We start from the raw sequence: 15,179 nt of genomic DNA, 5'->3' as shown, positions 1-15,179 counted from the left end.
CTACCTCAATGTTTGGTTCCCATCTCCCACCACCTCGATCAGAGCCACTCATGGGTGCTCCTCTGATTGGCAGTGTGACCTACTCAGTGGGAATAGTCCCCACTGTCCCTCAGAAAGCAGCACACTGATTAGAGACTAAATGGGCACCAGCTACTAAATGTATAAGTAACCTTGTAATACTGACAAACATGTCACAGGCCTTTCATGTCCATAGAGTGGCCATTGCAATGAGTTTAAAGAGCTCAAGTTGGTTGCTGGTGGCTCATGCCTGTAATCCTAGCTACTCAGGAGGCTGAGATCTGAGGATCATGGTTTGAAGCCAGCCTCACCAGGAAAAGTCCATGAGACTTGTCTCCAATTTACCACCAGAAAATGGAAAGTGGCGCTGTGACTCAAGGTAGTAGAGCACTAGCCTTAAGTGAAAAAAGCTCAGGGACAGAGCCTAAGCCCTGAGTTCAAGCCCTATGACTGACAAAAAAAAAAGAACTGAAGGAGAGGCTTGTGTGGGAGGCAGCTTGCATGAACTGAGTCTGGAAACACAGATACAACTTTTCATTGGTATTAGGAGGATACAAACAGCATTTGAGTTGAGTAGAACCCAGTAAAGGAAAAAGTATAGGTGGGAACTTTTCAACAGAGGCATATTCAAAGGCCAGCAAATCCATCTGTTTGGAGGAGTACACTGTGTGGTATAGACCACAGTATGAGTGGGCTGGGGGGTAACAGCTAGGATACAGTGGGGAAGGGCCAAGGATTTGGCGTCTTCTGTGACGATGAGAGCTGATTCCTGGAATTACTACTTTGAACCATCCCTCCTGCAGAACTGCTGCAGAACCTCATGATTGAGCAACTAAAGGGCTAATGCTTGGCCTCTAGACGGGATTGGAGGATGTGTTTGACACTCTTTTGCTGTAGGCCAAGAGGAATTGCTGAAGGCTTTTTAGCAGCTGCTCTGACAAAGGGAAGGTAATGGAACAGTTCACAGGACAGATCACACTGATGTGTCCATGAAGGTGAGAGCCTGGATACAATGAGTTAGCTAGGTAGGAGCTTTTGTGCATATGGAACACAGACCACATTTTAAAGGCATTGGAACCTCACTGGACTTCAGAGGATGGGGGAGAGGTTCAGGGTTAAGTGAAGGTAGTCATTAGTAGCTCTGAAATTTGAAGCTTACAAAATCAGGGAAATGGTGTCATTATTAACAGAAAGAGGCAAGTCTTGATGATCTGCTTATCTGTTTGTGAGTGTGGAATTTTAAACATCCGTGAAGACTGACCGATTTTAGGGACAAATGTCCAGTGAATTGTTAGAGCATGAGCCAGGGGCTTAGAAGTAAAGCAGGCTCTGGATTTAAAATTCATCTCAAAGAGCTGGGCCATGAGAACAACAAGACGCTTGAGGTACCACTGCATTGAAAAGGGAGCTAAGGAGCCCACACAGGAACAAAAAGGAGGATGGGAGAGGTGCTTAGCTAGTGTGGGTTAACAGGGGCCAAGGACCGTGGAAAAGACTTAGATTTTCCCATGATAGTATTTATGGCCTATGGAATGATGAATTTCTGTGTAGTGGGGGGCAGGGCCATCTCTTGCCCATTCTGTGTCTTTATGCACATTTTTTATGTCGGTCCTGGGGCTTGAACTCTGGGCCTGGGCGCTGTCCCTCTGCTCTTCAGCTCAAGGCGAGTGCTCTACTACTTGAGCCACAGCACCACTTCTGGTTTTCTGGCAGTTTATTGGAGATGAGTTTCACGGACGTTCCTGCCTGGGCTGCTTTGAACCTCAATCCTCAGATCTCAGCCTCCTGAGTAGCTAGGATTACAGGCTTATGCACATTTTTTTAAATGATGACCCAAAAGTCATCTTGATGACTCAAGATACTTGTTTGAAACCATCAGGAAATTGTCATAACAAACTGCTTTTATTAGAAAAAAGGTACTTCAATGCCAACTGCTGGAAACATGTAGTAAATGCACCTGCACAGCCATACATAGTTCCTTCCCCCAGAGAAAAACAGAGAGAAGAGAGTGTGGGAGAGAATGATGATCCGGAGAAGAGAGAAGAGAGCAGCCGGAGAGGTAGTTAGGTCAATGGTTGCTTTGGCACTGAGGACGTAGCAAAAGTCCTGATGCACTGATTCACATTAACCGAATTCATCAGAAAACAGGTGTTTCTGAGCCGGACACTTCTTAGCTTTGCCCTTAAACTTGGCAGGAGAAAGCTGAACAAGGAATAGCCCCAGGAATGCCTGACAGCTGGAAAATCCCAGGGAGAAAGTAATGAGGAGGGAACTTAACAATGGGGCCCCCAGAGGGAAGCGTGCCAGCAAAAGCTGTTGCCTGGTATGCAACTGCTCTTGCACAAACAATCTAAGCACTTGGTCACAAACCTTCAATGAACTCAGCACTGGCTGAGGACTCTATGACTCTAGGGAGGTGCTTTGTCGTACTAATCCTTCACCAAAACACTAGAGGCTCCAGCCTACCATTATGGTGATGGTAGCAGGTACGAGGCAAACTGCAGGACAAGAAAGTTCACGGAGCCTGAGGAGGGGGCTCCCAGGGCTGAGTTCCTCCCTCCCTCTGTGGGTCAGACAATTGGCCCTCAGGATTGCATCTCCCCCAACACATGCAACCTGCTAAGCTCTCCTAGATGGACATATTCTAGCCCCATGACATCTCTCAAGATTTGAGGTCTAACCTGTACCTCAGAGTCTCAGCAATCAGAGTGTGACTTGTACAAACAGAATCAGAAAATGTTTTCCCTTAAAAAATCCTCCTGGGGGGGGACACATACAAAACACACACACTTGAAAAATAAGACCTTACAGCTGCTACACCCCAACTTCCCCAAATAAATGAAACTAAAGCCCCACAGGTACACACAAATACACAGAGATATTCACATATAGGATACTAACTTCCCTATGGAGGGAATATATATGGTGAGATACAGCCAGGCCAGATTCTTCCCATGAATCCTTTCATCATCCCTGGCCACAAACTTCTCCCTGGCTCAGGGTTTTCCCTCCATCACCAAATCAGCCCACTATTGTGCCAAGAGCATAACCCCTAGTGCTCCTGAAAGCCATGGTCTGGGGCAGAGCTGGATCACGGTGATGTCAGGGAGGGCTGGGGGACTGGGGAATCACGTGTATTCAGTCCCATGAAACGTAAGGGCAGATATGCTACTCAAGTCAGTCCATATGAAAACAGTGCCCAGCTTCATCTAGTGGGTCACACTTCCGATCCCTTTGTTTATATGTCATGGGGCTCTGTCTTAATGAGGGAAGTGGGGTTGAATGGGGAGAAGGGGGCTGGGGTTGGAGATCTGGTCAACAGACTCCCAGATGTGGTCCCACTAGGCTCAGTCATGAACAAGGAGCCTGAGCCTGAGGAGAGCTCAAGTTCAGCCACTGGGGTCAGCCCAACAGTGGGGCAGCTGGGGGCAGAGAAAGTCTGGTTCCCCATAAGGCTCGCATTGTGGGAACCCCTTGAAAGCACCTGGGTTGGAAGTGGCTGATGAGCCTGATCTCTCAGGAGCTCCCTCAGGGTCTCTTCAGGAACCAAGAGCCCCTCCATGGGGGGCCCAGTCACCATGCCCTGCACATATGATGAGGGCCTCAGTGGCCCCTCCTTGACCCCAGGGACTGCTGTGGCACCAGAAGTCCTGATGAAGGCAGCAATGACAGTCCCAGGAGGCTGAGAACTCGGCCCTGCTGGAGCTGCACCTGTGACTGCGGCTGATGCTGGGTTGGTTGGACGGTTGGCCCCAGCCAGAAGTTGAGGGAAGCCACTGAGAATCAGTGGGGTCCCGGGTGCTGCCACCTGGTTCTCTTGGAAACTGGTGTTCAGAGGGAAGGAGGCCTGCAGAGTGAAGGTCTCCTTGAATGTTGACCCAGGTGGCACACTCTGAAGAACGAGCTGAGTGGGAGCAGTAGTACTGGTTGGAGGCCCACTAGTCAGCACCGTCGTCAGTGGGATGGTCTGCAGGGTCACAGTGGAGCCTGATGCCACAGGAGCCACTCCCAGGTGGATGTTGCTGGGCACTGCTGAAGTACTGAGAAGAGACAGAAAACAGATGGTTGAGGCAGAAGGTGCACCAACTGGCTGGGAAGGAGGGCATAAGAAGAAGGGAGCTGAGTGTTTTGTGTCTTGCTGGTTGCTCTAGTTAACACTGAGTGCCTCATATAGGTCAGACATGATTCTAAATCACTGACATCACTCAAGCCTCAATAGAGCCCATGAGTTGAATAAGAATAACCTGATAGGGCTGGGAAGGTGGCTCCATGGTAGAGTGCTTGTCTAGCAGCCATGAAGACCTGATTCCATTCCTCAGTACCACATACACAGAAAAAGCCGGAAGTGGCGCTATGGCTCAAGTGGTAGAGTGTTGGCCTTGAGCAAAAGAAGCTCAGGGACAGTGCCCAAGCCCAGAGTTCAAGCCCCATGAGCAGAAAAATGAAAAAAAGAATAACCTGATATTACAGCCTGAAGAAACTGAAGCCCAAAGACATGATGAAAGCCACTACAAAAGTTAGATCTAAAATGTACTAGGATATGACAAATTACACAGAACTCCAGATACTCAACATACAGTGAGACCAAAAGAGGGTAGTCTTAGGAAAGAATCACAAAAGTATAATGCCTGAACTCCTCTTCAGGTATATATAAAATAATACACATACTAAAACAAATTCCAAACATATGGAAACAACGGACTTTTTTCTTAATTTGTGTGTTCATTTGCAGATGACTCTGTATTCTTTACCTTCCAAAAGGTATATTCACATGCACATCTGGAGGAAGGTGGGGGAGGGCACAGAATTGGCAAAGGGGGGGGGGGAGAATGGTGAAAAAGTGCAGCAGTGGAGTGCACTGTCTGCACAGGCCATTGAGGAAAGTGAACTATGCAATCTGTAGGTGGAGAGGGGAGGGAGGGAATAGGTGAGAATGAAGGAACAGATGACACTATGCAATAGAAAATGTACTTATTACCTGATGTATGTAAAGGTAACCCCGCTGTATATCACCTTTAAAACAACAATAAAGTAATTTAGAAAAAAAAGCAAGAAAGAAAAATAGAAAGTCACCACAAGACCATGCAGCCTGTAAGGACTAGAGCAGGGACTTTCATCTAGGCCTTGCAAACAACAGGCTCTGAGTTCAAGCCCCAGAACCAGCGGGCACATACATATGCGTGCACATGCAAGCGCACATGCATGCGCGCGCGCACACACACACACACACATGTCACAGTTTGAAACCAGCCTGGGCAGGAAAGTCCAGGAGACTCTTAGCTCCCAATTGACCAGCAAAAAAAACCCACAAATGGAGCTGTGTATGGCTCAAGTGCAAGCCTTGAGTGAAAAAGTCACACAAGAGCATGAAGGCCCAGAGTTCAAGCCCCATTACTGAGTGGCACCAAACAAAAAGAGAAGGAAGGGAGAAAGAAGGAAGAAGAGAGGAAGGGAGGAAAAGAGGGAGGAAGGGAAGAAGGGAGGGAGACAGGGAGAGAGGAAGGGAAGGAAGGAGAAGGAGGAACATTATCCTGGTGACGCACATCAGTACAGCAGCAGGAGGCATAAACATAAACCAAACAGAGTCTGATGACTTCAGGAGCAAGTGCAGGCCCTTTGGTTTGGAAGTATTGAGAGCTTTCTGGCAGGCCTAGATGGCAAAAAAAGCCTATTTACACTATTGTACATTGTGGAAGGGAAAAGGCTTGATGGGATGGGCCTAGTTGGAGAAGCCCCAGTAACTCCTTGGACTGCACTCCCGTGCGACAGGAATGGCATCCTCCCTAACACAAGTGCTGGCTTTGGAGTTCCTTTGGTGTGTGAACTCAGGCAAGTAACCCTACCTCTCTGACTAACAAGTGTCCTATGGGCTTCTTAGAGGTTCCACAAGGCTCCCAGGAGACTACGAGAGACAGCACAACTTGGGAAGGAGTTGATAACTAATCCTACCACAGAGAACTATGGGAAGACTCAGAGTTACTTTGGCCCCTTACCTCACAGCTTTGGTGAGCTTGGCCTGGCTCTCTGGTGGAGAGATAATGATGGTGGAGGTAGTGGGGATCTCGTCGTCTAGAGACAGTCCCAATTCCAGACTTGCAGATGGTCGGAGACCAACGTGCTGAACCTTTGACTTGTCCCAGCAGGGCCCAGCCTTTCCCTGGGAGGCACCTCTGGATGAAACTTTCGAGCTGGCTCGTCGGTTGGTGCTGGTGGAAGAAGTGGAGGCCTGAGGTGGGGCTTCTGGGGCTTCTTTCTCCTCCTCATCTTCAATCACCACCAAGTCCTTAGGCATCTCCTTAAACTGATACACTAGCCTCTGCCCTTCCACTTTGGCCAGGATGCCTCTTTGGTAGTAGTATCTGGAAGAGGCAAGCAGAGAGTGGAGTTAGTCAGCAACTGAATGAGGAGGTCTTCCCAGCTCAGTGCTCTTGAGGGCAGAGCAAGCATGACTGAGGCTGGCCAGAGAGCCGGGCAGGAGCCCAGAGGCAATGGAAGGCAAGTGGCCATCTCGTGGACATGGAAGGCTTGGAGATTTCCCTTTTCAGACTCAAAGAATGCATAAAAAGAGGTTTCCAGTGCTAATCTCCATCCTGCTTTTGAGCCTGAGGACAGGTAGGGTGGGTGGATGAGTGAATGGATGGAGTGCAGGGGTTCAGCCTTCCCCTATTCTGAAAGTTCAAGGCTTGCACAATATGAAGAAATCCCTTCTTAGGGTTGGAGGGTGGCAGACCTAAAGTATCTTTTCATGACAGAATGCAAAAGGAAGATTTTAGTTAGGTATGGCAGCACATGCTTGTAATCATAGTTACTTGGGAGGTAAAGTAGGAAGATTGTGGGCCAAAGCCATCCTGGGTACAAGCATGAAACATTATCTGAGAAATAAGTTAAGAAGAAAAGCAATCAGATACGGTGGCTCACACCTGTAGCCCCAGATACTTAGAAGGTACAGATCAGCATCCCAGTTTAAGGCCAGCCCAGGCAAAAAGTTAACAAGCTCCCATCTTAATCAATAAGCCTGGCATAGTAATGCAGCTGTCATCTCAGCTACATGAGAGACGTAGGTAGAAGGATTTAAGTACGATGCTAACCTTGGACAAATCAAAACTTGCTGGGCACTGGTGGCTCACACCTATAATACTAGCTACTTTGGAAGATTGTAGTTTGAGGCCATCTCCAGCAGAAAAGTTTACAAGACCCCTTCTTAACCAACAGCTAGTTGCAGTGGCATGCACTTGTCATCCTAGCTTCATGGAAGAATGAAATTAGAGGGATCATGGTTCTGAGCCAGTATGGACAAGAAAGGTGGTCTATGAGATTGTCTCAGCAGAAGCAGCTGGGCCTCATGGCCTATGTCTATCATCCTAGCTACTATGGAAAGCCTAAAATGGTCTAGGTGCATGACTGTGCAAAAAGAGGCTGGAGGCATGGCTCAATGGTAGAGTACCTGCCTAGCAATCATGAGGTCCTGAGCTCAAACTCCAATATTAAAAAAAACAATAAACAGGAGACACTATATAAAAAAAAGGAAAAAAGGCTGGTGGTTTAAGTGGTAGAGCACCTGCCTGACAAGCACAAGACCCTGAGTTCAAATCTCCCCCCTCAAAAAACACCTCAAAACTTAAAGCCAAAGGACTAGGGGGCATGGCTCAAGTGGCAAGGTCCTTGCCTAGCAAGTATAAGGCTCTGAATTCAATCAATACAGCCAAAAAAAAAAAAAGAGGAAGAGAATCTTGCTTCCAAGAGGGAGGCTGGAAAGTGGGAAAGTACTGAGATCAGGCCTCTATTTTAAAGTGGGAGGCCTCCTTGGTCACCAGATATGTTGGGTGACTCTCTCAGGGCAGGAATTCCATGCCCCAGCAGCTCTACCTTAGTGCCCGCCCCATTGTTTCATAGTTCATGTCTGGCTTGTTTTTTTGCTTTCCCCACAGCTTAGACACAGCTTTGGAGTCCACCAGCTTGAAGATGCCTTTCTCTCGCTGGGTCCACTTGATGTACTTGGGACAGGTGTTTCTGTCTTGCAGCAATGCCAGGAGGAACTCCCATAGGTAGATGGTGCTGCCTGCAGAGGGGAACGGATGTTGAGGGGTGGCCTAGGCCCCCTGGTGGCATACTAGGGGGACTCCTGCCTCCCCCGCCCTCACCTGACTTCTGGACATACCTTTGCCATCCTTTGATTTCTTTCGTATGGGAACACTGGGGTCAGTGACAGGTGAGGTACTTCGGTTGCCCTTTGTCTTGCGGACTGTGAGGAGAAGGTGGAAAAACAGAATGCAGCTGTGGTCGTGGTGAGCTGGCCAAGCTGGGTGTGACAGGACCAGGCAGGAATGGCCAGGTCACCAGGGCAAAGGCCTGATCGTTCCTCCACAGCCACAATCCCACTGTAACCCTTATTTTTCAGGTCCCAAATGCCACAAGGTCACCATTGGGGGCGGGGGAGGGGAAAGGCCAGACTCGCAAAGGAGGCTCCTTTATTAGAATAGTATAAGATACTGATACCCACCTATAACCTCGGCATTTGGAAGGCTTAGGCAGAAAGATCATTATTTAAGGCCAGCCTAGATTACATAACAAATCTCCAAAAAAACCGGGAGGGAAGGCCGGGTGCCGGTGGCTCACGCCTGTAATCTTCCTAGCTACTCAGGAGGCTGAGATCTGAGGATCACAGTTCAAAGCCAGCCTAGGCAGGAAAGTCCATGAGACTCTTATCTTCAATAAAACCACTAGAAAACCGGAAGTGGCACTGTGGCTCAAGTGGTAGAGTGCTTGCCTTGAGCTGAAGAGCACAGGGACAGTGCCCAGACCCAGAGTTCAAGCCCCACGACCGATCAAAACAAAAAAAAACAGGAGGAAAGGGGAAGAAGGAAAGGAAGGGAGGGGAGAAGGAGAATGGTAAGGTGTGTGGTGACTGGTCTAACTTCTGAAATGGGATACAGCCATGCAGTGTGTGTGTGTGTGTGTGTGTGTGTGTGTGTGTGTGTGTGTGTGTGTGTGTGTGTGTGTGGTGTTGGGGTTCTGGTACCCGCGCTGACAAGACATATCAACCCACCATCACCTGAGTCAATCAGTAACACTGGAGCTTGGGAAAGCCCAAAGTCCTCTCATATATAGTTTCCATTTCATAAGCTCCACAGAAGGGAGATAAGCACATGATATGCCAGGTTTTTTTGAGACACAGTTTCATTGTATAGCCCATAGTGGCCTCAAATTTGATGTAACCCTGGCTGACCTCAAATTCATGTTCCTTCTGCCTCAGCCTCCAGAGTGTTGGAGGTTATAAGCATGTAGCACTACACCCAGCTAGAATTACTCATTTTTATAGGCGGAGACCCCAAAGGTCCAGGCACTGGCTAGGGGTCCAAGCTTGTATCCTGGAATTAAACCCACTGAGATGGTTGGAGATGTGGCTTAGTGGTAGAGTGCTTGCCTAGGATTCCTGAAGCCCTGGGTTTAATTCCTCAGCACCACATAAGCAGAAAAAAGCCAGAAGTGGCACTGTGGCTCAAGTGGTAGAGTGCTAGCCTTGAGCTGAAGAGCTGAGGGACAGCACCCAGGACCAGAGTTCAGGCCCCACGACCGACAAAAAAAAAAAGAAGCTCAGGGACAGTGCCCAGGCCCTGAGTTCAAGCCCCAGGACTGGCAAAAAAAAGCCACTGGCATTAGTAGCACTTCTGGAGGCATCTATACATTCAGGGCAAACAGGAACAGTGTGGGGAATGCTAGGCTTCCAACAGGCTAGCCAGTGAGGCCAAGGTTAACAGAAAGAAGGCCTGTTAGACCAAGGAGATGCCCTCTATTAAGAGCATCTGTGAGCTTCAAGCCATTCAGCCCTGAGGGTCTCCCTGCCCTCACCCTACCCTATTGAAGACAGACAGACAGACAGACAGACAGACACACACACACACACACACACACACACACACACACACACACACACACTCCTCCCCTCCTTACTTCTCTTCTTTGATTTCTTCTTAACACTTTCTTCTCTGGGGACCCTCTCCCCCAGAGAAAGCTTCTCCTGGTCACCAGTGTCATTCACTCTATTCAGAGCAGCAGGCTCAGAGGCAGGAAACAGGTAGTTGGGCAGAGTGATGGCTGGCACAGGCTCTGGTTCTGGAAGCCTTTCAGAGGTGTTGACTGTAATAAACAAAAGGCTGAAATGGGTGGAGCCCAGGACAAGGCTGCTATCCAATTGATCACCAGCTCTACTGCTTGAGAGCAAAATGGTGTGTACCTGAGGACTGTGGTACTGTTCCCCATAGTCCCAGACACAGGATACAAATGTCTCAGGGATCTCCCTCCTCAAGGGCATAAGACATCAGCAGATCTGTGTCAAGAGCTCTCCTTGATCCTAGCAATGTATTGATAGCCCTCTACTGGTGATACGGAGGTTCCAGAAAGCATCGAGTGCAAAGGACCACCTTGATATAGTCATTCATTCATTTGACAATCCAAAGAGGCCTTTGAAATCATTTCAGCTGGGCTGGGCATGGTGGCACACGCTTGTAATCCCAGCTAGTCAAGAAGCAGATATAAGAGGATCAAGGTTCAAGGCCAGCCCAGGCAAAAAAAAAAAAAAAATTGAGACCCTACCTCAAAAACAATCAGGGAAAAGCAGTTCACACATGTGGTCACAGATGCTCAGGAGGTAAAGATAGGATTTTGGATTTGAGCTTAGCCTAGGCAAAACAGTTACCAAGATTGTATCTTAAAAACAAGCTAACAAGCTGGGTGTGGTAGTTCACAGCTCTAATCCCAGCTACTCAGGAGGCAACGATAGAAAGGATCGAAGTCCAAGGCCAGCCCAGGCAAAAGCACTGGATCCTACCTGAAAAACAAACTGAAAACAAAAGGACTAGTGCAGCTCAAGTAGTAGAAAACTTGCCTTAGCAAGTGCAAGGTTCTGAGTTCAATCCTGAGTACCACAGAAAGATTCCTCTGCCATCCAGTTCCTATGCTTTTCTGATGAAGAAACTGAGACAGACCTACAGATGGCAAGCCTTGTGTCCCAGATCACACAGCAAGTTGGTGCCTGGTACAGGCTGGCACTCAGTAAATATTCGTGGAATCTTGCTGAATATCAGTGAGAGTCAAAGTGAGAAATCCCTTACTTTTCAGCTTCTGGACTTTGCTTGCCCTCATAGTACCTGAGGGGAGCCCCTCCTGTGATGTTAGGGCATGGGTCTTGGGAGGACAACAGGAGGAGCTGTCCCCTCAGGCGGTTGAGGACTTAGGAGGTAGGCAAGATAAACCAGCTAAACCCTCTTAGGGACAGGCCTCCAAGAACACGGAAGGGATGAAGTTGTTCCAAGCCCAGTACGTTTCCAAATAAGCCACCCTCAGCATTTCTTACTCTCCTTTGGAACCAAGTAAGAAGAACAGAACAGAGAGGCTGAAAAGGACCCTGGCCACTACGATTCCACCTTGAAAAGGAAGGAAATTCTGACTCACACGACAACATTGATTGAATCTGAGATGTACAATGCTGTGTGAAATATACTAGTCACCACAGACGGACACTGTTCATCTATTTTGTACTATCATGTATTTTACTACAATTTTAAAAACTGGAGAAAAATCCACAAAAGTCACCCTGGCCATCTTTTCCCTGTCTCTGGGGCCCAGCTCCTTCCTCTCCTCTGCCAATCCAAGGTCCGCTTGATTCACATGTGTACCGGTGTACCTAAAGCTGCATATCCATGGCCCTGAGAATGCAATGCACAGATGTGACATTTTCAAATGCAACTGTTTTGGTGCTTTGAGTAAGGGTTCCAGGATTCAAACTTACACATTTGCTTCTCATCCAGGATGTTGTTGGGAGATTCCACATTGAGTAAGACCTCGGTGGTGGATATGGTAGGTGAGGTGACCTCATTGTCATCTGGTTCCAGGTTCCGGGGTGAGGGGTGAGAGGATAAAAAGAGTTCCCTCAGGGGACAGACAGTATAGCTATGATCAAGGCTAAGGGAAGGCTAAGCCAACAGACTCTGTAGGACGGCTTTGAAGGGTCCAGTATGGCTCCTGCCCTTATCCCCCACTCAGTTCATCACCAGTCCTTGTGCCAGATCATCCAGAGCATTCGTGGATGCATTAAGACACCCCTTCCCCTGTGCAGCAGCACTGGCTTTCATCGAAGGTACTGCCCATTCTACATGGAGTTACTAGCAACCATGTGGGCTGCTGTTTCCTGAAGACAAAACCACTTTCTCCATCGTACCTTCCCTGCCCAGAAAGGAACAGACCTGCCAGCAGAAAACTGCCCTCCAAGATCTGATCCTGTGTCATACACAATGTCCCGTCTGTTATGATGCCATTGTGGACGTCGTCCAACTCCAGTCCTGAGTACAGATGCAGTAATTCGGGGTAGGGAACCTGTTCCACGATCACAGCTGGGAACACGGAGGGATCTTCCAGCTATGGAGAAGATACGGATCAAGTGAAAGGCTCACCCTCATCTCCCAGAAATCCCTCCCCATCCGATTTTGGGGCTGACTTTGCTAAGTAATGCTCTAAGAAGGATCTTGATAAAGAGAGATGACTTAGCTCTAAACCACCTGCACTCAAACAAAGGCAAGCAGTGTGTGTGTGTGTGTGTGTCAGTGTGTGTGTGTGTGTGTCAGAGTGTGTGTGTGTGTGTCAGAGTGTGTGTGTGTGTGTCAGAGAGAGACAGACAGACAGACAGAGAGATGCTGGAGATGCTGGGGATTGAACCTGGAATATCACTCTACCACTGAGATACAACTTCAGCCTAGGCAAGTATTTTCAGGGGGGTGGGTTAATCTATGATCTAGAATTAGGGATCAGTCTATGAGAAGGGATAGATTCATTCCAAAGCCTGTGGAAAAGAAGAGTTGATAGCAAAGGGGAGAAAGGGGAGGAGTCAATCTACAGCCACATGTGACTGGTGGACCTATTTAACAGAGTACAATTATAGAACATTTCCAGAGTTCCAAAAAATTCTATTGCATTGTGCTGGTCAAAAATCAGACTGCTTTGGTTCAAAACCAAGCTCTAGTATTTACTAGCAGTGTGGCCTTATGAAATTTACCTAACCTTTCTGTGTTTCAGTTTCTTCACTTATAAAACTGGGGCACGCATATTATTTAAACAGATCAATACATATATAGCTCCCAGAAAGAAGCCCAGTATAAAATAAGTTCTCATTAAGAGTTAGGCATCAGGGGCTCTTAAGAGACTAATAACATGTTACTTCTTAACCTGGATGTAACTTTGTGTGTGATCCTTGGAGTCTGTATTTGTCTGTTTGTCTGTGATGAATTAGAGATAAAAGTGTCACAGGCTTGGAATGTGGCTTACTGGTAGAGTGCTTTCCTAGTATATATAAAGCCCTAGATTCAATTACTCAGTATCGCATAAACAGAAAAAGCCAGAGTGCCACTGTGGCTCAAGTGATAGAGTGCTAGTCTTTTTGTTTGTTTGTTTTTTTGGGTCCGGTCATGGGGCCTGAACTCTGGGCCTGGGCGCTGTCCCTCAGCTCTTCAGCTCAAGGCTAGCGCTCTACCACTTGAGCCACAGCACCACTTCTGGCTTTTTTCTTTTTGCTTATGTGGTGCTGAGGAATCAAACCCAGGGCCTCTGGCATGCAAGGCATGCACTCTACCACTGAGCCACCTTCCCAGCCCCTAAAGTGCTAGTCTTGATCAAAAGAAGCTCAGGGACAGTGCCCAGACCCTGAGTTCAAACCCCAGGACTGTCCAGAAAAGTAAAGAGTCTCACAGACTTTCCTACCTGGGCTAGCTTTGAACCCAAATCCTCAGATCTCAGCCTCCTGAGTAGCTAGGATTACGGGGGTAAGCCACCAGCAACTGGCTAGACTATCTTTCCTATAAGCAGTATTTATTCCTAAGTAACAGGGCAGGAAGGGAGGTTTTCTTTTAGAAGACCTTAAGGGTGAGATATGGGAGAGAGTCTGAAAGATGTGAGAAGGAAGAAGAGAAGTGATTGATGGTGTGAGTTCTTGAAGGAGATGGGAGAAGACAGATGAAATGAAGGTTTAGGCATTTCCCTGGGAAGAGGGACACTTCTTTCTCCCAGAGAAGAAAATAAGAACAGGAGATGTTATAATAAAAGGAGAAGAAGGAAATTAGCTATGAGTTTCTCTGTGGATTAGAAGAGAGGCTTGTGCTGAGGAAGTAGGGGTGAGTAGGAGGTAGGAAACAACCTCTATGTAGAACAGAAACAGTTGCTGAGTAAACTAAGAACAAGTGGAAAAAATGGCTAGTACAGTGAGAATCCAGGTAAGGTTGATTTTTCTTCCCTTTTTATCTGATGCCTTCCATGAGGGCAGACACAGCAGAAAATTCAAGTGAACCACTAAAGGGCTGAGCAAGTAGATCAGTAACTCAGCGGTAGAGTACTTGCCTAGCATGTGCAAGACCCTGGGTTCCATCTGTAGCACAAAAGGAGGAAAGGAAGAGGGGGTAGGGAGAGAGGTAGAGGAAGAACACAGACACCTTGAGTAAAAACAAGCTGGATAGAAAGAGTACAACGCGGGCTGGGAAAGTAGCTCAATGGTAGAGTGCTTGCCTTGTATGCATGAGGGCCTGGGTTCATTTTCTCAGCACTACATAAACAGAAAAGCTGGAAGTATAGCTCAAATAGAGCGCTCATCTTGAGCTGAAGAACTGAGGGACAGCGCCCAGGCCCAGAATTCAGGCCCCACGACCACCAAAAAAAAAAAAGCCACCAGAGCGAGAGAGAGAAAGAGACAGAAAGACAGAGACAAAGACAAAGACAGAGACAGAGACAGAGACAGAGACAGAGAGACAGTTCAATGCCCTCAAGGCCCACTAGAGGGCAGCCTTTAGTAGATCCAATGATGGGACAATCGCTATAAGGATTTTGGATAGAGTGTAATGGAGTAAGGCTGGGATGTCACAATCCAGCCCAATCGTCTCTTGAAAAAGATGGAAGAGATGCTAGCCAGATAGGGACAGGACCTGACCCACGGTTCCCAATTCCTCTTCTTCCATTCCTTCTACCATACCTGCTTGTCTTGGTCCATTTTGTGAAAGGAGAATGGGAGGTAGCCCTGAGTGTGCAGCAAACCATCCAATCAGGACATCTAAATGCATAGAAGATGTGCCCTTTTAGCCCCAGCACAGCACCAGGTATGAATGGGACAGTGGAGAGCTGAGTGC

At 47.8% G+C, this 15,179-nt stretch overlaps 1 protein-coding gene across 3 annotated transcripts in view; it reads right to left on the bottom strand.

Annotated features, from left to right (window-relative positions):
- Positions 1-1,907: 1,907 nt before the first annotated feature.
- Positions 1,908-15,179, bottom strand: part of Elf4 (E74-like factor 4 (ets domain transcription factor)) — a 40,427-nt gene continuing 27,155 nt past the window's right edge. For all 3 annotated transcript variants that reach the window (XM_013018159.1, XM_013018161.1, XM_013018160.1), the window contains 8 exons: positions 15,026-15,103; positions 12,261-12,432; positions 11,807-11,899; positions 9,970-10,155; positions 8,177-8,260; positions 7,885-8,077; positions 6,012-6,377; positions 1,908-4,058 (listed from right to left, as the gene is read on the bottom strand). In XM_013018159.1, coding sequence (XP_012873613.1) covers positions 3,257-4,058; positions 6,012-6,377; positions 7,885-8,077; positions 8,177-8,260; positions 9,970-10,155; positions 11,807-11,899; positions 12,261-12,432; positions 15,026-15,043 — 1,914 coding nt within the window. In that variant the 5' untranslated portion in view covers positions 15,044-15,103 and the 3' untranslated portion in view covers positions 1,908-3,256. The remainder of the gene's footprint in view (positions 4,059-6,011; positions 6,378-7,884; positions 8,078-8,176; positions 8,261-9,969; positions 10,156-11,806; positions 11,900-12,260; positions 12,433-15,025; positions 15,104-15,179) is intronic.

This window comes from Dipodomys ordii, unplaced genomic scaffold (genome assembly GCF_000151885.1).
Source record: "Dipodomys ordii isolate 6190 unplaced genomic scaffold, Dord_2.0 Scaffold38, whole genome shotgun sequence".
In the NCBI taxonomy this organism is placed as follows: domain Eukaryota; kingdom Metazoa; phylum Chordata; class Mammalia; order Rodentia; family Heteromyidae; genus Dipodomys; species Dipodomys ordii.
The sequence above is the reverse complement of the archived record's forward strand: the minus strand, read 5'-3'. Positions and strand labels throughout refer to the sequence as shown.